The following is a 21,228-nucleotide window of genomic DNA, read 5'->3' on the forward strand; positions in this document are numbered from 1 at the left end:
GGCTCCGTCGCATCGCTCTTGGTGCTGGCCTTGAGCAGCTGCTATATCAACGCGCAAAACCGGCATCCCCATCCCGCGCGCGGCGGCCGATGGTGGCTGTTGATAAGCAGCAGACTGACACCAGCGCACTCCCCACACGTGGCTACAAATTATGTCTGCTGATAAGCGACAGTGGCCCGATTACCGCATTCACGTTCTAGTCTTAATAGACGCCGTCCAATTTTTTTGTTGTTGTTTACTTTCAACCACGCACTCGGCGCTCAGTGCAGCGTCGATAGTTGATGGAAGGGCCCCTGTTCCAATCGCGGCGGCACCACCACTCAGAACCGCAGCGGCGTCGGGGAGTGTCGGTAGCCGACGGAAGAGCCTACGCCGCTCGCACGTAGTTTCTCTTTGGCTCCGATGCATTTGAGTACTGCCGGCCGCATTTCACAAGTTTTTAATGTAGTGCTTCGTCATTTGTGCTCTGGGTCCGGTAAGCGACCGGCGCCCGTTCATGGCTACATTCAAGATGGCTGTCATTCTGTACGCCAAAGAAACGAACTGCGCACCGGGCCGCAAGTTCAACGTTTGCAACGGGTGATACAAGTGTGGCAGCTGCAGCGAGGCAAACTTTTCAGCTCTTCCACGCGATGTGATGTGGCTGTTCGCGAAGTGCAGGATTTCGCTGCACGACGGTGTTCGAACGACGAGCTGTGGGACCGCAGCAGCGATCACTATGGCAGCGCTAGTGAGAACGATGGCGCAGGTGTGGACGAGTAGTCCAGTGACCAGTAAATCTTCGTTTCGGAATGTGCCCACGGGCGCTTCCGTGCGTGGCAGTTGATAGTGGCTGGCGATAAGCGGAGGCCGCAGGATAGTGCTATCGTGTTCTATTAAATTTTTTCTGAAATGTGATGTGGGGCGAATAATTGCAAAAATGTTCAGTTCTTATTTGATGCAGTTTTGAAAAAGTACTATTAAAGACCCCTAGTGATTTTACATCCATGAATTTGTTTCCTCACTTAATTTGGCCATATGTCAAATATGTCAAATACCTTAATACCTCATGTCAAATACCTTAATTTTTTAATTGGGCAAAATTGTCAGTAGGAAGAAAGCAGCGGCATGTCGCATAACTGATATGGATATCTGTGTTGAGGCTGTGCTGGATGCAAGACACCTGCCACAAAAAAAATGCCAAGTGGCACTTTAAGTTAAGTACTTTAAAATTGCAAGAGGTGCAGGGTTGTGGTAGGTACTGTGGGGATTGTTGCCGAGGAGGAAAAAAATGGCACGTGTGCCCTGCCTCACTGATATTGTACAGTTGCAGAACAACTCCTTTAGGTGCTGTTCCTGACTGGCTAGGGCATTGCTGGTTGTATAATTGGCCAGTACAGCAGCCCCAATCAGCCCACACCTGCCATTCTTGCATGAAAACAGCTTGGTGAACTGAGCCTCAGCCTTATGAGCTGGCACTGTCAGCTTCCATAGCGCTTTGTAGTGAACGCAGCCATGGTGACTAGCGTACCCTCCATTGTTTATGCCATCCCCAAGCATTGCTTTTAAGTTTACACTGAGTACATGTCTTATTTTTGTGAATAAACATACCTCAGTAGGCTCGAGCCAATGCAAGAGTTTGTGTCACCCTTGGTCAAGGTTCACTGAGTTCTACATTTGTATTTCCAGGATGAACAGTCTCACAGGACTTTTACGTTGGTGTCAAAGTCCATACAAACCCTGGGGAACCTTGTCAGCTCCACATCAGTAAGTCAAGATATGATTGTTAAAGATTCATACTTAGGTACACTGCTTTTATTCTTCGCGGCTCTCGTTTCAGCTCATAAAAATAAGCATCTTATGTTCACATATTTTGTGGTATCAATCAGTCTTATGTTGTCCAAGAAACAGTAAATAATAGGGCCAAGGGACAATTGAAGGCAGCAGAAAGTTTTAAATCTAGCACCAACCGGTGACATCAACCATTTCTGCAGGTAGCTAGAAAAAATAGAGTAGAACCTCTATAATGTGAAACCGTCGTATGATCCGGGCACCTTATAATCAATTTTCTCGCAACTGACGCATTCGCGTAATAAATGCGTCCGCTACTCTGGCTTTCAAAAATTAATTTAGTTCTTCGCACCCGTTTTCATTCTGCGAGAATTAGTTCCAAGACCGCATGTAGCCAGGCTAGTCTGAGTCCAAGAGGTGGCTTAACCAAGGCACGGATGCACTCCTGTCTCTGCGTGTAAAGTAAACTCACATGCTCCTCGAAAACAATGACTTAAGCGACGCGCCAGAAATATGACTGCTCCGACTCTTCAAAGACGTTTAGCGGCACGCAGTACGACCATGCCAACGACACGTCTTTCTGTTCAGACTTCTAAAAACTGTTGTCACTCTGTAGCTAAAAACTGTTGTCACTCTGTAGCAGCAGGCATCTGTGTTCGTACAGGGAACTTGCATCACAAAGGAAAAAATTAAACACAATTACTGTATGCGACGCGAATGCACCGACGGCGCACTTTCTCCAATGATGTGCGGCCCGCCGGGTGACAGCGCACCGCACGCTCCTGGCTCTCTCGGTGTCGCTAGGCCTAATGCGTTTCGCAATCAAGTCGCAGCGGAAAGCGCTTTGAAACTAGCCGCTGATGGTCATAAAAATGTCTAATTTTGTTACCACCTGTACAATAACTTCATGCTGGCATGAATGTACAGTTGATTTCCCCAATGCCTTCGTCAGCGAAGCGCATGGAAAAACGGGCTATGCAAACCACCTTGCATCAACGGCCACGGGTCGCACGTGTGGAGCCCTCGAGTCCGAGCCATCGGCAGAACTGTCATTATACAGGCCGTCATGCGCTCGGTCAGATCATTGCGCGCATGTTTCTGTCTTTATTCCGATCTGGAACCAACTTATTTGACGTCACGTCTACCAATAAAGTACTCTGCCAGCGTCTCTCATTCCAGACGGTTCCCGCCGGCCATCGTGCGAAGCAGGGCGTGCATATTTTTCCATCGTATAATCGAGGTTTTTAATGCATTATCTTTATGAGAGGTTTGCCGGGCCCACGCCAATTCGTCGTCAAATGCAGGACGTCGCATGAATGGGAGACACATAATTGGGGTTCTACTGTACAGGCATCACAATTTTTATTTGTTTCTTGCATAAAATACAGTCGAGTCCACTTATAACAATATTCAAGTGCCACGAAAATTCCATTGTTATAACCGCTAATTGTTTTAAACGAGTTGCACGAAAAAAAGCATAACAACTGCAAAGAGGGGTCACGGGCGGCAAGTTATACCCCTGTCACACGGGCATTTCGAGGGCCCTCGAACCGATAGTCTATCGACTCAAAGGCGATCGAGCGCTGCCACACGGGCAGTTTCAATGGCGATCGAGTCAATAGCCTATCGAGTCAACGGAGTAGCGCAGAACTCCATCGAGATTTCGAGGGCCTTCGAGCGCTGCCCAAGGTTGCTAGCGTTGCTTCGAGCGGCGCCAAGCGCACTTTCGTACACGACACATTCACGGTGCAAAAACACAAACAAACATTATTCGCATAAAATTTAATGCAAGCAGTCTGTAAAATTATTTTAAAATTATATTAGACTGGTTTTAAGCGCATTAAGCGCATTGATTTTGCGTTGCAGTCTTTGCGTTGCTTGCGTACTTAATGTTGACAACATGGCGGCACCCTGCCCGCCCGCTTCACAGCGATAACAGCTTCGTCGCTAATCCCTCAAAGCAATATCGTGTTCTAAGCTGTTGTATTCGCCTTCGATTTGTCCATTCTTACCCTCGCATAAGGTTTCCAGAGACAAATAGCTCTTGCTTTTCAGATATCATGGCGATTTCCCAGGTCTTAAGCCTGACGAAGCAGCGCTCCGACAAAGTTGGACTGGCTTGGTTTTGGCTCGTCTTGTATTAGAGTGGCTACAGCAGTGTAAGCATATGTCTCTCGCGTACGTGCAATTAAAAGGGTTTTGAACGACTTTCGCGTATGCCTGTATTTCAGCATTTAGTATACATTTATCAAATAATTTTGTTATTTTTGCAAAATCCAAAGTAGCGATTGTGGCGCCACACATCCGTGGTGTAAGACACGAGAACCATTTCAATGGCCATTGAGATTTGCCGTGTAGCAGCGGCGAGTTCGATGGCGATTGAGAATCTCGAAGACCCTCGACTCGAGGGTGATTGAAACTGGCCGTGTGACAGGGGTATTACATGCGAGCTCCACCGAGGCATCATTTTGGTGGCCCTTGTAAAAAATACGAGAAGGTTGGCGTGGCCGCCTCTCAGCTTGAGAAATCCCTAAGAAACGCTGGGGTGAAATCATCACGAGCATCTCGCCATGTACTTATCACTGGCTTGCACGAGAAAACCCCATGTCCGTAAGACTTGCTTACCTCACGCGAAGCTTGCCGACATCCTTCTCCATGGCGCTCTCTTTGAAGCGCTGTATCCAGCCGCCACCTGGCTGGAAGTCCACATTGTTAATCAGCAGGGCAAACTGCTTCGCCTTTGTGGCCAGAATCGGCCCGGTGATAGGCAAGTTCTGGGCACAGGCACCAAGAAACCACTCATAGAGGGCCTCCTCCACCTCCTTATAGGCACCTTGTTGAACGCTCTTGCGCCCATCGTCAGCGAGCACTTTAGCTTCTCAGCGGAGCGGATGAACGTCGACACCGTCGGCTGTGATAGTACGTAGTTCTTAACCAAGTCACACACTTTCTTAGTCTTTTTTAGCCATTCATGGTACTGCACTTAGTCTCCAAATCGATAGTCGTGCGCTTTCTTTTCACCGGCAACGTCGTCCAATAATTAGTGGGTGGATCAGCCATCTTCCGTTTCTGTGCCGATTCAAACGAGGCGGAGAAACCACATGGCCAGGAACGACTTCGACGCAATCAACTAACACTAACTACCAAATCCGTTGGCAAAACTGCGCAGAATGAGGGGCGAGCGAGCAGATCAGCGCTTTGGCGAGGTCCATTTGTGTTTCGGAGGGTGGCTCGGCGTAGAGCTATGGGCGCAGCATTTGTGTCCGGAGGGGCGGAAGGGCAACGGGAGTGAGGTGCGCGAGGCTGGTGATGCGGAGAAGGCCAGAAAACAGGTTCTACTGTGTGAGCGCACGGGGAGGGTGCAGTGGCTGGAATTTTTTTTCTTTTCAAGGATTTCGCATTTCATTACCTTTTGGCACGAGCACTCAGGAGCCAGACTTCATTGTTATAACCGATAATGCGGCATGGGGGCATTGTAGTAAGCGGGTTATTTTACCATAGAAAACATTAAAAATTGGACGGGGCAGCAGCTTTTCATTGTTGTAACCGATATATTGTTAAAACCGGTATCGTTATAAGTGGGTTCGACTGTACCACATATTTTCTGAATATGAATCTCAGTGCAGAAGCTGCCTGTGCACATTAAATTGCAGATTTTTTTTTACTTTCTGTTGCTTGGGTTCCAAAGCTTTCATGCCTGCTCATCTTGTAAGCCTGCCAACAGTGATTCCTACATAGGCTTCATCCGAGGTCGCTGGCAGGTTAGAATTGTGGGCTTGTAAATGGAAGAACTACATTCTCCACAGCCGCCGAAGTGGCTCAGTAGTTATGGCACTTGGCTGCGGTCCCGAAAGACGCAGGTTCGATCCTGGCCGCGGCGGTCGAATTTCGATGGAGGCAAAATTCTAGAGGCCTGTGTACTGTGCGATGTCAGTGCGCGTTAAAGAACCGCAGGTGGTCGAAATTTCCGGAGCCCTTCACTACAGCGTCCCTCATAGCCTGAGTTGCTTTGGGACGTTAAACCCCCAGAAACCAAACCAAACAATCTCCACAGCTGATAGGCAAGCCTCAACTCCATACCAGTATTTTAAGCACCTCAGTGCAGAAGCTTGGAAACTGTGTTGTTCTCTTAGATTAAAGCAGGGAAGCATGTGCTGACACAGCTAGCACTTGCTGTCAAAAACGTTAACCCCAGCTCGGAGTTCTTTCAATTCAATTTCATTTCAGTACAGGCTCCTAAAATTGGCTGTTTATTTACTCACATGATGAATTCACTCGCAAATTGAACCTCCTCTCACTTTTGTCTCCTTTTTTCCACCCCGCATAAAAGCACACACCTGACCATCAGGGCCAGTGTTCAACATGTTCACTTTACCTCACCGCGATTGGCTGGTGGCGCCGACTGTCACGAAATCGTCGGATTGCGGCATGGTACAGCAAATACCTTTTGAAGCAAACAATGCTAAACAGCAATTACGCACGAACGTGAGTGGCTCGGGTGCACAACTTGTTGACAGTGCGCTTTTGTTGATGAGGGATGGATAGACAAGAAAACGGACAGAAGTGAGCAGGTGGATGGGGAACCCTCCCCCAAATTGATAAATTTATGTCAACTTTTCTGACAAAAGGTGAGGGGAGGTCATTGTGCGAGTAAATACGATATATTATAAGGAGATGCAGGAAAATCGGAAAATGTGCCAAGGTGAGTTCTTAGCTTGGGAAGGAAAGATAACTTAGTCTTTTTTTTTTTTATCTCGATGCCTGTCAAACTTTTCCCAGCAGATTCGGTCACTCACTACTTGTATTTTTTGGGCCGTAGGCGCAGCCTTTTTACAAGGAGGACTACATGAAGGAGTTCTATGAAAACTTCATCACCGAGGAGCACAAGGAGTCCGTGAGGCAGGTGTGGTAACTCCTGTGAGCTTGTCCTGTTAATGCGTTGTCATTTTCTTTTTAATTAGTGTCTTCATTGATGTAACTACAAGTACTAGTTTAGCCTACCTGTAATAACCTTCACCATGTCAGCATCAGGCTGTCATGTTCGTACGCATGATGTGATGTCTTAAGTGTATGAATGCTTAAGACATCACGCTCCTCTTGGTCTGACATGCATGGCAGCATATTGGCACTTGTTAACGTCTTTTATTAATTGATGCTGATTTCTGCCTTGTCTGATTATGTGTGTAATGCATGTTTGAGACGAAAGGGCCAGTTGGCATTCTGAAGTGTGCGTCTCTTCAATCTGTCATTCCAAAGGTGTTTTGTGCCTGAACTGTAACTGAACTGTTACTGAAAGGAGGGAAGAGCTTGCTTGGCCGCCGCCATGAATCACTTTCTCACACAAACGTAGTTCCTGCCAATTTGTGCATTTGTGAATGGAGTAAAAATGGCGACTATGTGGAAGGTGATATCTCTAAACCTACCCGCCACTTTTGCCGCTGAGAATTTGCTTTTTTAAGGGGGGGGGACATGTTGTCCACAGTGCAGACTCTGGAAGTGCGTTAAGATGCTGTGCACGGATAACATCGTGGGGTGTTTATCTTTTGATGTGAGTTTTAGCGGGGCTGGCTACTGGACGAACTTGGCAGAGTGCCAAGACGCTATGCGCCCTAGTGTTCTTTTTGCTCTTTTTTTTTGGTGGTCTAGATACTGTAGCGATAATCGGTTATAGCGATCAGATTTTCCGGTTTTCGCAATATCATTATGATTGGATTGCACTGTAGGTGCATTTTCTGATTTCGGGCACGCGCACGTACAGGTGCCCACAAAAGCTTTCGGAACACGAGAATTGCAACAAAGCCTAATTGCTGGGCAGCCCAAGCATGCAGCCATGAAGAGAAGTGTGTGCTTGGTAGTTCACAGCGCGACCTGCAGAATGCACCGCTCAGTCCCTAGCTGCGTTTCTAGTCAGCGAAGAAATTTGTTTTTCGTGATTTCGGTGTTCCGAAAACTTTTATGGGCACCTGTATGTCCCTGAAGCCTTCTTTGTGGCTGATGGGGCCCACCTGTTGGAACGGGTTGTGGGCAACCTGCTAGGTGTGTGCACCTGACAGCCTTCACCTGGGTAAAGGCCTTTAGGGTGAAGGCCTTCATGGTAAATTTCTAATACCCCTGTCACACGGCATTCCTCGAATGCCTTTCCAGCAAAGGCACCTTTTTTCACCAAAGAAGCGAAAGCTTAAAGGAGCAGCGACGCAGCTACACGGTGCAGCCCATAAGTGAAACAGTCGTTCAGGCTTAGCACCCGCTGCTGTGCTCGAGGCGGCTGAAGTAAGTGTTTCAAAGTTAAAGTGGGGTATTCTGTTCATTTGTTGAGCTCAGACAATTTTTTTTTTATTCTGATAGCTTCATTAAAAGTACTGCAAGAGCTACTCTCATCATCAGCAGCAGGTATTGTGTATTGCCTTGGCCACCAGGGCTACTCGGTGTTGCTGCAACACTTTCACTGTCTTGAAATCTGGGCATAAAATATAAACACCCGCACCAAAAGCAAAGCGAGACACACCTTTCGTATTTTAAAAAATATGAATTTTTTCAAACATCGTTGGCTGTATCTATCTTTTTATTCTTTTACTTTTGACGTTGGATGGCACTGCGATCGCAGGTTCTCTAAGGCTGCGCCTTTGGGCTCCGAAGGTCTCTGACGAGCGTCTTCGCCTCCAAGGCCCTTAGCGGCAAAGGCGCAGCATTTGTGCCGTGTAGCTGCACACCTTACGCCTTTGGATATAAGGACCTGATTCTTAAAAGCCTTTGCGGTGCCCGTTTGACAGGGGTATAAGAGAGAGGCATTCATGGTAAATGCCTTCTAGGTAAACGTCTTTCTAGAAAGGCCTTTAGGTCAAATGCCTTTAGCACGTAAGGACCTTTAGTGCCCACCTTAACTGGTGCGACTGCACGATATTCCGCAGTTAGCCATGCTGAACCATTTTCTGTTCTTTGATTAGGGCGTGGTAATTATCTATACAGGCCAACTTCAATGTTTCCAGTGTCTCTTTATGACAGAATGATTAGTGGTATGTGAACGATGCAATGCTTGAGGTTCCCATTTTTGGAAACAGGCATAGATTTCTAGTGTTTCGCTTGTGTTTTTATGTATGGGGTGAAAAACAAAAGTAACCGTGTTTCTTGTTTTCACTTTTTTTTGCCAGTACCTGGAACTCATTTCTTTGAAAAATGTCCCTATGAGGAATCTTGACACGCCGTCCATTGTCTTGAAAGAAGGGTAAGCGAATTCGTTTTGCCTGTATTGACCTCATTGCATTGGGATAGATATGTCCTGCCATGCTAAGTACTGAATAATAAAAAAAAATTTCCACTCTACCAAAGGCTAAATCTGAGGCTGACTTTGAAGTGTTAAGGGGGCATGTATTGCGTGGGCAGAGATAATTTTGGGTGCAGGCATTTTAATGGTTTCATCATTTATGACTGCAGCATTTAGCTGCTGGTTTGTAGAGAGAGCAAGAAAGCTAGCGTTTTCATCTTCAAGGGAAAATGTAATTATTCCCCCCACCCCCACCCTCTCCAGTGATGCAGCAGTATGTTTGTTTAGCAAAATGCTAGTGATTTGATAGATAGCATTGGTTTTGTCAGCACCATCTGATTCTTAACCTTGCATTGACCATTACTGTCGTAGCTGTTTAGCCCTATGCCTCTCGTGTCTACTTGCAGCCCAGGCTTCGTTTTCGCTAAGCAGATGGGTGTTTTGTTTCGATGACACTTGGTGCATTAAGTTGTGGCTTTTTTGTGCAGAACCATGACCAAAAGGGCACAAGGGCGCAACAAGCTTGGTCTAAAGAACTTCAAGCGCCGCTACTTCTGCCTCACAACCAAGGAGCTGTACTACTCAAAGACAAAAGGTAAGGCTCAGGTTTTAGAACAGCCTGGATTTGATCGCACCATTTTAGGGGCAGCCTTCATGCTCCTGTCAATAGCTGCTTGTGTGCCAGGTTACGCATCATTGCATTTTTTTTTTTTTTTTTTGCTCGGTGGCCAGACAAATTAACTGCCACGTACCTATTCGTTTCAGGAAACCTGAAGGTGAAGTACCAAAATGAGAGGAAAAAAATCATGCATTTTGCTTGGACATTGTTTTACTTTGGCATGAAACTGGTGATAATAGCCCCATGTTTTCTTTTCCTTTTCTTTTTTTTTCTGCATACTTTGCAGTTTCGTGCATCACTGTAAACTTTATATTTTTTGTTTAATTTGTCATACTTTTTTGCTTCCCCCCCCCCCCCGCTTTTCTTTTTTTTTTTTTTTTGCTACCTGGCGCCATGTGTTGTTACTGCAGGTGTGCTTTAGAGTTTTGATCGCTAGCTTTTTCGGTCATTCATTTGTTTGTTTGCAACACCATCTATCTCCACAGACTCGAGTCCGCTATGCACCATTCCTCTGTATGAGATCCTGGGAGTGGAGAAAGTGCAGGAAGACTCCTTTAAGATGAAAAATGTAAGTGGGCTCTTTGCACCTCTGTTTTATGAGCTAGCTAGTGCACCTTAACCTTGTCCACCTCTTGCCATCCAGTTGACGACTGGAAGGGGCACAGGTGCCCCTCATAGAATCAGCAAAAAATTGGCGGTGGTTTAGCTCTGGTTAAACCTGGAGTGACGCGATAGCTGCAGCTGGCCGAGTGGAACTTGCTCAGTCTAACTGCAAAGTCGGTCTTTTCTTTCGCCGCTCCGTTTCGCTGGCGTTCCTTCTTCATCTTCATCCCACTTGACACGGCGCATGCGCACAGCTGTGGCAGCTCGATTTCGCTGGCGCGCCGCGCCGCGGGCAGCAGCAGCTGCTTCGCACCACGTGGCTGGTCACGTGGCCAACCAGGTGATGGACCACGTGATCAGCCACGGCACCACGCTGCTGGCAGCTGCTCCGCACCACGTGACAGCGTGGCGGCGCAGCCACGGGGTGGTGGCGCAGCCACGCTGAAGGCTCGAAATGCTACTGTAATGTAGCTATCACTAATCAAAAGATAGCAGTGCATGAAAAAAATTTGGTACATGGTAGGGCAATCTGGCTACAATTCATTAGCAGACTCTAGCTGCAGTACCTCTGCGAGAAGATGCCAACTGCCCTCTGTTGTTGCAGGTGTTTCAGGTGATCCAGAAGTCTCGAGCGCTGTATATTCAGGCCAACAACTGTGTGGAGGAGAAGGAGTGGCGCACCATTCTCACCCGCATCTGTCACTTCAACCTGTGCCGCATACACACCTACCACCCAGCAGCATTCCTCAAGGGCCACTGGCTCTGGTCAGTACTCCGGCGTGGACCTGTTGGAAATTGCTCTAGCGCACTGCGCAGGTATGAACAGGACTATAAAATCCCCCTTGGTCCACTGGCTCCAAGTTTACTCAAAGCATTTGCAACAGCGGCGTGCCAGATCAGAGGGTGGAGTTCCCCCTTTCACAGATTCATTTCACATGGTCTTCCTCTGTGACGTAATGCATGCATTCAATGCCTGTCAGGCTGTGCAGTACGACTTTTGATTGTCTCCATCAGTTGCATGCTGCTGGTCTCTCTATTTTTTTAAAGAGCGTTGGCATTCGAACGTTTTTTTGTGCGTCCAAGATTTCAAGATGCAGCCGGTCAGGTGATGAAATTGCTGCAGCATCATGCAAAATATGGTCCCCCGTTCTCATGACTGCACGCGCAAAGTTGTCGGGCCAGCACCAGCAGCCGTTTTTAGCCCCTATGCTGGTGTTCCACTATATATAGTACCGTCTGAGCGGTTGCCGAGGCTGGTGCCACTTGGGGTCGCCATTGGTGACAACATTTGTGGTTCACCCGTTTGGCGCAGAGGGTTTGCACTGGCGGAAAACGAATCGGCCCGGTTTGGCGTACAGAGTTGTTAGTCGAGTTGTAGTCTGCGATGTGTGAGGGATTCGTACCGATAACCTTTGGTTCTCAAAACCGTAATGGGGGAGAACCGTCGCAGATGGAAGCGGGTGGTACCAAAGGAGTCTTCGTTTCGTGATGTTCATGTTGGTACCTAAATTTGGGACCTGGGAGTGAAATTCGGATATATAACGAATTTGAGCATCAGATATAAGGTGCACATTAATAATCATCGTTAATAATAATGTAAAGCATAGGTGAAAACAACTTAGCTAACGCTCTTCATTTGATTTCACATTTGCGAATCATTCTTTAGTTTTTTTTTTTTTTAATGCGATAACATTACTAATGCCGTGAAGGCGAAAGCTGTCCGATGGCTCTGCGTCTGTGTGAAACCTCCTCCTCCCAACCGTGGCAGGTGGTGTTTAGGGGGATCTCCCTCTGTCCATCTGCCACGGCTGGCAGGTGAAAGGTGGAGAGAAGGGAAATCCTTTTTAGTTCGAGGAGACACACTGGACTAAGAATGGTTCAGACAAAAATGAATAAAAGATGTGGTTACAAGTAAAAATGGAATATGAACAGAATCAGAATTGGAATAGATTGATAAGTGAAAGAAAAATGTCCTGCACATCAATCCAATTGATCACCCCGAAATTGATTTTCTTGATTTGGTTGTGGATAGTGACTGAATAAAGTTTCTCTGTGTTGTTTTTGCACCATATGCATAGGTGTCCCACCCCCTCGTGTCAGGGAAACATGCACTTGCACTGCTGGCTACACGTGTCAGGGAGTTGTTTGACTGCTCATTGCTGTTGCCTTTACTTTCTCGCATTATGTGCACTGAGGGCTTCCGATGGCGAATGTGCTCTGCCTCTGCGTTCTGTTTTTTCAATGTTCGTCCCAACTGCCCCGCAGCTGCAAGGAAGAGAGTGAGACGGCACCCGGCTGCTCCCCTGTGACATCGTACAACCTGGCTGACATCAAGGTAACCATAGACACGGACCGGGAGATGCAGCGCGTCCACTCCATCTTCCTCAACCAGATGCAAGTCATTGAGCGGCTCATTGGTGAGCATCTGTGGCCACTGAAGTGCTTGCATGCATCAATGTGTTGTGACAGTAGTGAAAAATGGTTGAGGTGGAAGATGCTTGCATGCATGCCTGGCAGTTGCAGGTGCTGTGTACAAGCCAAGAATGTGCATAAATAAGCATGGCAAAGCCCCGATGTCGAGAGCTTAACAGTTTGTTCACTGGCGTTTTTCATTTTTTTCTGTTGCAATGCTTTTTTTTTTTACTGTGACGTATGATCATTGTGTAACCCGATGAAAAGGAGTTAAGACACCAAATGCGTCAATTTATATGTAGAGTAATTTTCTTTTGGCTAGCGAGAGGCTTGAGTTGCCGGGTCAAGATATATGCAGCAATGTACTGTATACAGTCACCGACCGATTTTTCGGACTCGAAGGGACCCGAAAAATGGTCCGAATAATCTAACAGTCCGAAAAATCCGTGAAGTACAAAAAAACCACTTTATTGAGATGAAACCGGCTTAAAAATGTCACTGATTTTGCCTCGCGACAAATTTCTCTTGCTGGCGACGATTTGTGCCTGCATTTGCGCCAAAGTTGTGCTTTCACTGAACACGCTAGACAGCAAGGTCACCGCATTTAGTTGGAATACTTCCCATGCTTCTTTGACGAACCCGGCGGGGCCATGTTGTCCACAACCCGAGTGTGCACCACACCGCTCGTCAAACACGCAAAGATAAGGCACTTTTCGTTCAAAGCGGCGGAACCGCCGGACGCAATCACAAAACGGCGAACGAATGTAACTTCGTGAAGACTGAGCGCCAATCGGTCGACGCGGTCAGGGGAACCCAAGTGACAAAACGGCGAATGGCAAACGTATGAGACCCACCGCGGTGGCTCAGTGGTTATGGCGCTCGGCTACTGATCCGGAGTACCCGGGTTGGATCCCGACCGCAGTGGCCGCGTTTCGATGGAGGCGAAACGCTAAGGCACCCGTGCGTTGTGCGATGTCAGTGCACGTTAAAGATCCCCAGGTGGTCGAAATTGTTCCAGAACCCTCCATTACGACACCTCTTTCTTCCTTCCTTCTCTCAGTGCCTCCTTTATTCATTCCCTCCGAGATGCGAGATAGTTCCTGCACAATTTCCTTCCCCCAACCACCAATTTTCAACGTATGGGACAAGCAATAACTGCCCGTGACAATGTCGGCGACAAAAGCAAGTTGACGGCGATGACAATCCGGCTGCCACCTCGAAGTGTCTGAGATCGCAGGGACCTCTACTGGCAACAATGAGGTACCGAAAGTATGCCAAGCCAATCCAACTGCAGCGTAAATCCACGTCAATTCAAGATGGTACCTTTCGCGCCGGCGAAAAGCCGATAAGATGGCCGATTTTTGCCTGCGGGCAACTGAAATTAGTCCGAAAAATCGAACTTTCGGACTTTTGAAGTCCAAAATATCCGCCGCAAATATGTATGTGCTTCTATGGGGTGACTGACGGCGCCTCATCGAGGTCCAAAATATCCTACAAGTCCAAATTTTTGGGAGTCCGAATTACCCGTCGGCTACTGTACATCGCGTGTTATGACCTTTGTAAAAGTTTCTTTAGGGCATGTTTGTAAAATCTCCATGTAATTTGTGCATTCCCTTTATGAAGCCGTAATCTTAGAAAAAAAGTGTTCAGATTACGTGAGTAAATACGGTAAATCTCAGAGTATGTAGCATATGTACTGGAGCAATATGCCACTTTTGAAGTGAAGAACATGCAAACCAAAAATTTCGTGTCTGCACCCTGTTAACTTTTTGATGTTACTTGACAAAATTCCCAGTGCACTCGGCATTTACCATACCATCGGATTCCTGCACAGTCATTAGACTCGTCATATCGCATGCTGCAATCTACTGTTAAATAGTGGCACCATTGGTGCCGGTGTCTCGTATTCCTCGGGCTAAGCAAAATATTGAGTACCTGAATATTGGTGTAAGGAGTGGCGTACCAGTGTTGCCGTGTCACACTCTACATGAGTAGGAGACAAAACGCGTATGCCGATACGTCACGTAGCATCTTACATTGCTATTCGAGACAAAACGCGTAGCAACACATGATCCTATCTGCACTAATGCTGCTCTATCTAGTTATTTAGCATGCTTGATAAACGTGAGTAGCCACATGTACTATGCCTTCCCCCGCAGAAACGTGCCGGCAGCAGCTGCAGGGCCCCACCGTGCAGGGTGTTGAGTTCAGGCTGCCGTCTGGGTTCGTGCTGGAGGATCCGGCCAGCCTGCTGAGCACATTGTCCTCTATCAAGACCTTTGTGGAGACCATGGAGCTGAAGCATGAGCGCCATCGGCACCACCTGTACCGCCAGACACAGTACGGCTCCAAGTGAGTGCCGCCTCTCTTCTCACACATGCCTGCATGCAGCACAGGGAGTGAGTAGCTAGCCAGTGTGTTGAGAACCAGGATAGGTGTCCCACAAAGGCACTGTGTGTAGATTTAATTTTTGTAGCCTGGTTTGGTTGTCTACTACATATTTATGTAAGGCAAGCTTGCTTTGTTATGCATGAAAGTCATAAAGGTTCTGAAAAAGAAGATACTGTTTGCATATCACTGTGGCATCCCTGCGCAGGCAAGCACCGATTGGGGATGACAACTACCTGCTCATGTTTGCACGGCAACAACAGCAGAGGACAGCCTCTGTGCCAAACGCATCGTCGCTGGCGCGCCCCCTCACCAGTGATCTCAACATTCCTCCTCTTCCTGCGCCAGCGCCGCCTCCGCCCTCTGGCAGTGCCAATGGAAGTGTCTTCAGCCGCATGGACGTGCCTTAGCCACTTCTCTCGGTCTCTCTCTCTCTCTCACTGTCATCCTCGGTCACTTTCACACAGTCTCTCTTTCTCTTTGCCCTTCCCACGCACTGTAATGGTTCCGTTGCTATGAGGGAACGGAACTGGCGTCGCGCCCAGCCCAAGGTGCCTTGGTAGATGTGCCAATGTCCAGCGCCTTCTTCCATTATGGTGGCTGTCTTAAACATGCTTCTTACTAGCATGGGCAGAACGCAAGCACACGGGCATCAGTAACAACCAGTGTCTATCTACAGTGGGAGTGTGAGCCACGTTGCTTCCTAGTCGGTCAGCCAAGGTCCTTCTCATTCACTTGCGAAGCCCTGTACATATATGCCCTGTGAGTGCTGCACTTGATTTATACATATATATATATATATGCATATAAAAAAGGGAAAGGTGGCCATGCCAGTGCTTTGTGCAGAAAGAAAGGCCGCATTGCATACACAGTTTTTTCATTCCAGAGTGAAAAAGGGCGCACGTTGCCTCTGGTCAAACTGAGCATCAACAAGAGTAATATATGTGGCCAGCTACCAGCACAAGAAACTGGCTGGCCTGAGTGTTTGCAACTCGCATTGTCCTGCGGGTCCCACCAGTTTAAGAAGCCTAAGCAAGGCAGTACCATTGGATTCGCATGGAGCACAGTGGGGCAAGTTTACTCTCATTGAGTGATTCAGCCATGCCACCTGTAAATTCTCTATGAATTGTCAGGACTGTCGTAAGCATTGGGAGGGAAAAGGGAAGCCTATAACTATATTTTGCAGACCCAGTTGGTACTGCAAAGCTTGAAGGCACAATAAGCCTTCAAGTGAGCCTTTGCACAAAAGCAGTGGCACCAAATTGCATGAGGCCAAGCTTTCTAGTTTTAGTGGCATGCTTTGTCTGAAAATGGAAAAGCACTTCAGTGTTATTGCATTCCCTTTGTAGATGTACTTAAAAGTGGCAATGTAACTCCAAATGCTGTTGAAGAGCTTGATTGATGTAAAATAGTGTTCTCCTAGGTGCGCGGTACATACTGGTGCGGAAGGATACATTTCCTAGCCAGAAACTTTCAGCTCATGTATCGTGTATGCAAGTTTAGGTGTCTGCTTCATTTCGTGTGTGCAGCTTACCAGTGACAACATAAAGCTGCTATTTATGGATGGATATATAGATGCTAAGGTGGCCTCCGACAATGTGACTGCATCAATTTTAGCGTTCTGTTCGTGTACTGCCATCTACTGACCCGAATGACAATCTGCCCAAGTCTGCCAATGGCCTTTCCCCTCCTACATACTTTTGTTTTTGTTTTTTCTCGCACATTCTGCTGTGACACTATTAGTGAATTGCTCCAGTAAGCTTTTGTGAGGGAGAAATGAGACCTTTTTCAGTTCTGTCATCACTGCATTCAGGCGTGCACTGCTGATGCCATGTCCCCCCTGTTTTCGCCGCACAAACGCATGCATTGTGTATCATTCCTCATCGTCAAGGATGCCTTCATTATTCTGCTTCTGCTTCAAGATGCTGTGCGAAACCATATGTGAACAAGTCTTGGGCTCGGTGCTGCCACACATCAGAACAGTGCAAAACATGCTGATGAGTTTAGATGAACATAACTGTGCTTTAAACAACCACAGTGTGAACAAAATGAGAGGACAAATAGTTGCTGCTAGGGTTCGTATCGCACATTCGAACAGTGTGCAATTCTTCCACCTGTGGCGATGAGCAGTTTGTTGATATATTCTTTTAAATTTTCTTTTTTGCCCTTGTTCATTTTTTCTTCCTATGTAGTATTTCTGTACTTTTAATATATTATACATATATATAAATATACATATACCTAATATACATAATGTAATACATTACAGACATGCAAGTTACATGCATACAAGGTGTCATCTTAGTTTGCATCTTATTTTGAAGGAAAAAAAACTGTGTTAGGGCATATTTATCATTGTTTTGTTGCCGGCTCTGGTGATTACCCAGAGGGTAGCTGGAATTTAGCATCAAAGTTATGTAAATTGTAAAACCTGAGAATTGATTGTGGAACTTTAGTGCACATTTACATTGCATTGGCCTCTAAATTGCATTTTGTTGGAAAATACATTATTTACTGGCACTGGCACATTTGAGCAGTGCTGTGACACAGAGCTGTTGTATCTGTTTTAACTACCTTGCATTTATTTTTACAACCCGCCACTTCAAGCTAAACAACACCATGGTGTAAACACAGCCATCAGCAGTTTGTGTCTTTAAAAAGAGAAAATGTGGCTAAACTAAGGGCACCCTGTACATTTTCCCATGACAGGATGTGGGAGTGTTCATCTCATTTGCCTCAGATGGAAGTTAAAAAGGACTCCCATTTTGCCAACTTGTTCAAGCGTTAAGGTCGCCATCATGCTGTCATACCTGCACATAGGCAATCATTTCTCAGTTCACAGCTTTGAGTATGTGTGCTTTTTTTTTTTGTTTACTGCTGTACTTGGCTGGCTTACATCTGTTCACTGTTCAGGAGTTGCCGCTCTGTGGTTGCCACCTTGTGCTGACCTTATGCCTGTCGCAGTCCTTATAGGTGACTTACTTTACCGCATCATCAAATGTGTAGGTTCAAGCTGTGTGTCATTAGTGACCAACATGACAGCTTTGTTCTGTCTGACAGGTTTTAAACCTTGCCATAATTAATTTTGCTGAACAAGGCATCGCTTGTATCAGGTGCAAAATTGCAGTTTGCTTGAATTTTTTCAATGAGAATTGTGAAATAGAAAAGATTCCTACAGTTTTAGCCTTAAGCCATCCCTCCTAATTGCTCTTGTGGCCTGTAGTAACAAATTTCGGGGCAGCGGCAACAAATCTTTCTAGGTTGTTCAGCGACTTGTGTACTTGCCAAATGGCATTGCAGTGCAAGGTGCAACTTCCTGTCAGCAGGACAGCTTCAGTGAGTTGTATTCTTGTTTGTTGCTGATGTTTAGATGGTGGTGTTTAGTGGCACATGAAGTCCTCTTTGAGATGTGTACATGTACAAATGTCTTTTTCTTGCTTTTTGTACAAATCGGGGCATGCACTATGTATGTGCACTCTGCAAGCTGAAGCCCTGTGTCGTTGGGCAGTGTGTACTATAGTGGTGTGTGAAAGCATCTGAAGACACCAGGACTTGTTGGGAGGTGTTGGTTCACTGGTAGTAGGTGTGCAGTTTTGCAAGAAAATGGTGATGGTCGTGGTGAGACAAGTTTATGGTGGTGTTTTACTTTGGAATAGGGCAGCGTTATTGCTTGGCGGCCGTGCGCTTTCAACAGTTTATTTTTGTTTTAACTCATGGAGCAAGTTTTGTAGCATATTGAAGTCTGTAACAGTATACAATATATACTAACAGCTGGCAGCCACCTTACTGCCTCAGTGCCTTGCATACATGTATACCGCTCATGAAAGTTGTGTACATCAGTGGGCTTTAGAAGGCTCCAGGGGAAAGTAGCGAGAGCAAAATTTTGTTTCACAAGAGTCCTGTGAGGGATGTTTTCTGCGGCATCCTGCACATTGTATTCAGTGACTTGGCTGAAAAAACAAACTCTAATAATTGAGAATGAGGAATACAATGGTGGTTCGCTTGCGTCGAATGCTTAAACTGTACGCCTGTGTGTGTGACTAAACAAAAGGGCATCTAGGCTGAGCTCTTTGTGAGGTGAGAAGCATCTATGCAGAAGTGTTGTCAAGCATTTTCTTTTTGTCTTCCTCTCTCAAAGAGGGGTGTGTCATTTACATAACTCGAGTAACCCTGTCTGTCACCTACTCCACATTTTAGCTGTTGAAGAGCTCACGTTAGTGTGCTGTCCGAAGTTTCTTCCACCTGGACTTTGTGGTGGTGCGAGGCGTAGCTCTTACGGTCACAAGCGAGAGTCTGGTTGCGTGGACACTATTTATTGAGAACTAAACATATTTACTCCAACCAAGAACAAAGCCGTGGGAGTGCCTTTCTACTTCTTGTTGTGTGTGTACGTTCCCATTGTTCATATAGTGATGAGTAAAGATGAATTTTATGCAACCATATATGAGTCTCTCATTCAACATTTTTTTTTTCACATTGATGAAAAAGTGTTTGATAAACAGAATGTAAATGTTGTGTGTGCTTGCACGCATAGCATTGCTACTGAGAGTAACCTAGCATAATATCTGAAAAATTTATTGCCTACTGAAACTGTTTACAAACAGCTGTACATAAGGGAATGAACACAGATGTGCCCTCAGGCGCCGTGACCAAAGTGCTGCGCTAATGAACAAGACTCTACAGGCATATTGCTACCAGCCATTTTGAAACTGGCTATGTTTTTTACATGGTCCGATTAAAGGGCAAGGTCAATGAGCAGAGGTGTGCAAATATCAAATTTTTAGTTGCAAAGTGAATACGAATAAGGAGAACTGGTTGCGAATCGAATCAAGGAGTTTCGAATATCAATACAGGTAGTTTAAATATAAAAATGCCTTCCCACAAAGGGAATCAAAGGAAACGGGTGCGTTGCAGAATTTGTTTTCACCTATCGCTAGCACAATTTTAGTATTGTATGTGTGTAAGGCCTACCAGGCTTTAAATAAGGAAGGGGAATCGTGCAGTAGTAATAGTAATATTCTATTTTGTAGACCAGCTAATATCTTGTTCACAAATCTTTGAACAAAATTGCTCGGTGAACAAAGTCTCGAATGACAATTTGACTGAATGCTGTTGTGAAGGTGGCTAGGTTCTTCCTTACTGGAGGTATGGTGTTGGCAGTCTGTTTAGTGGATGGGCAAGGCCCAGAGCAATGCTGCCAAAACAGACACAAAAGCGGCAACAACTGGAGCTACCATGCGAGCGGTACCATCCTTCCACAGTTCCTTATGACGCCTGAAGATGTGACAAGCTCCAAACGCGGCGTTATGACTCGCTTCCCTGCTTAGCTCTCGCCCGGCAGTTTCGCCAGGTTACGGGCGCTGCAGCCCCTTTTCTTCTTGAAGGGCTTCAAACAAGGGCTGCAACTGCTACAGCCCCCTTGATGTGCTCAAACAATGTCTCAAAACGAAACCATTCCAACCGTGCCGCTTGGTTGGCATGTTTCCGTCTGCCCTGTGCACAGGCTGGCTTCAAGATTTGTTTCTCTCGTAACCTTTCTTGTCCTATCTGGCTAAAGGTACGCTGTTTCCAGATTTAAAGAGATGAAAATTGTGAAGGATGGAAGCGGTCGCCGGGGAACAACCACAGCAACTCTCGCTGGCCACAACTTCGACAGCCCATACCATTATCCTCTGCAAGTCTCGCTTCTGTGCGCACCATGTCTAGATGTTATTGGCGCGATCTGAAACTTGTTCACTTTTGTCGTTGGCACATTCAGAGCTGCATCTTGCCACGAAGTGGTGACGTGCCATGTGGTGCTCGCTTCATTTTCTGACCCACGAGCCTGCGGCGGCTCTCTGTGGCCGCCAGCGCTGCTGCGCGGCTGCTGGGTGTTGATGCTGGGGAAATAGCGAGTTAAATGAAGTGACAAGTGCATGCTACTGTAACTAGCGAGCGCCGTTTGGATACGCTGCAATGTTTGAGTTCAGATGACAAGGGACTGCGCAATTTCCCGAGTGTTCAGGAAATTCGAAATACTTTGAATAGTAAAAGTGCGGTGCAAATCAAACAGTATTTACTATTCTCAAACGATTCGAGATTATCGCACACCCCTATCGGTCAGTTCCTTCAAAATATTTTCGAAGGGCCTATGTGTTTCAAAACACTGGCATATCTTGCGAACTTTCACGGGTTT

At 46.5% G+C, this 21,228-nt stretch overlaps 1 protein-coding gene across 1 annotated transcript in view; it reads left to right on the plus strand.

The window, feature by feature from the left end:
* RasGAP1 (Ras GTPase activating protein 1) overlaps positions 1-19,494 on the plus strand; it is a 36,414-nt gene extending 16,920 nt beyond the window's left edge. Inside the window, exons 12-20 of the mRNA XM_077658857.1 lie at positions 1,669-1,746; positions 6,590-6,673; positions 8,919-8,992; positions 9,520-9,626; positions 10,136-10,218; positions 10,858-11,018; positions 12,519-12,670; positions 14,825-15,017; positions 15,262-19,494. Of these exons, the coding sequence (XP_077514983.1) occupies positions 1,669-1,746; positions 6,590-6,673; positions 8,919-8,992; positions 9,520-9,626; positions 10,136-10,218; positions 10,858-11,018; positions 12,519-12,670; positions 14,825-15,017; positions 15,262-15,463 (1,134 nt within the window). The 3' untranslated portion in view covers positions 15,464-19,494. The remainder of the gene's footprint in view (positions 1-1,668; positions 1,747-6,589; positions 6,674-8,918; positions 8,993-9,519; positions 9,627-10,135; positions 10,219-10,857; positions 11,019-12,518; positions 12,671-14,824; positions 15,018-15,261) is intronic.
* Positions 19,495-21,228: the final 1,734 nt, after the last annotated feature.

The sequence above is a fragment of the Amblyomma americanum genome, chromosome 3 (genome assembly GCF_052857255.1).
Source record: "Amblyomma americanum isolate KBUSLIRL-KWMA chromosome 3, ASM5285725v1, whole genome shotgun sequence".
NCBI classification, from domain to species: domain Eukaryota; kingdom Metazoa; phylum Arthropoda; class Arachnida; order Ixodida; family Ixodidae; genus Amblyomma; species Amblyomma americanum.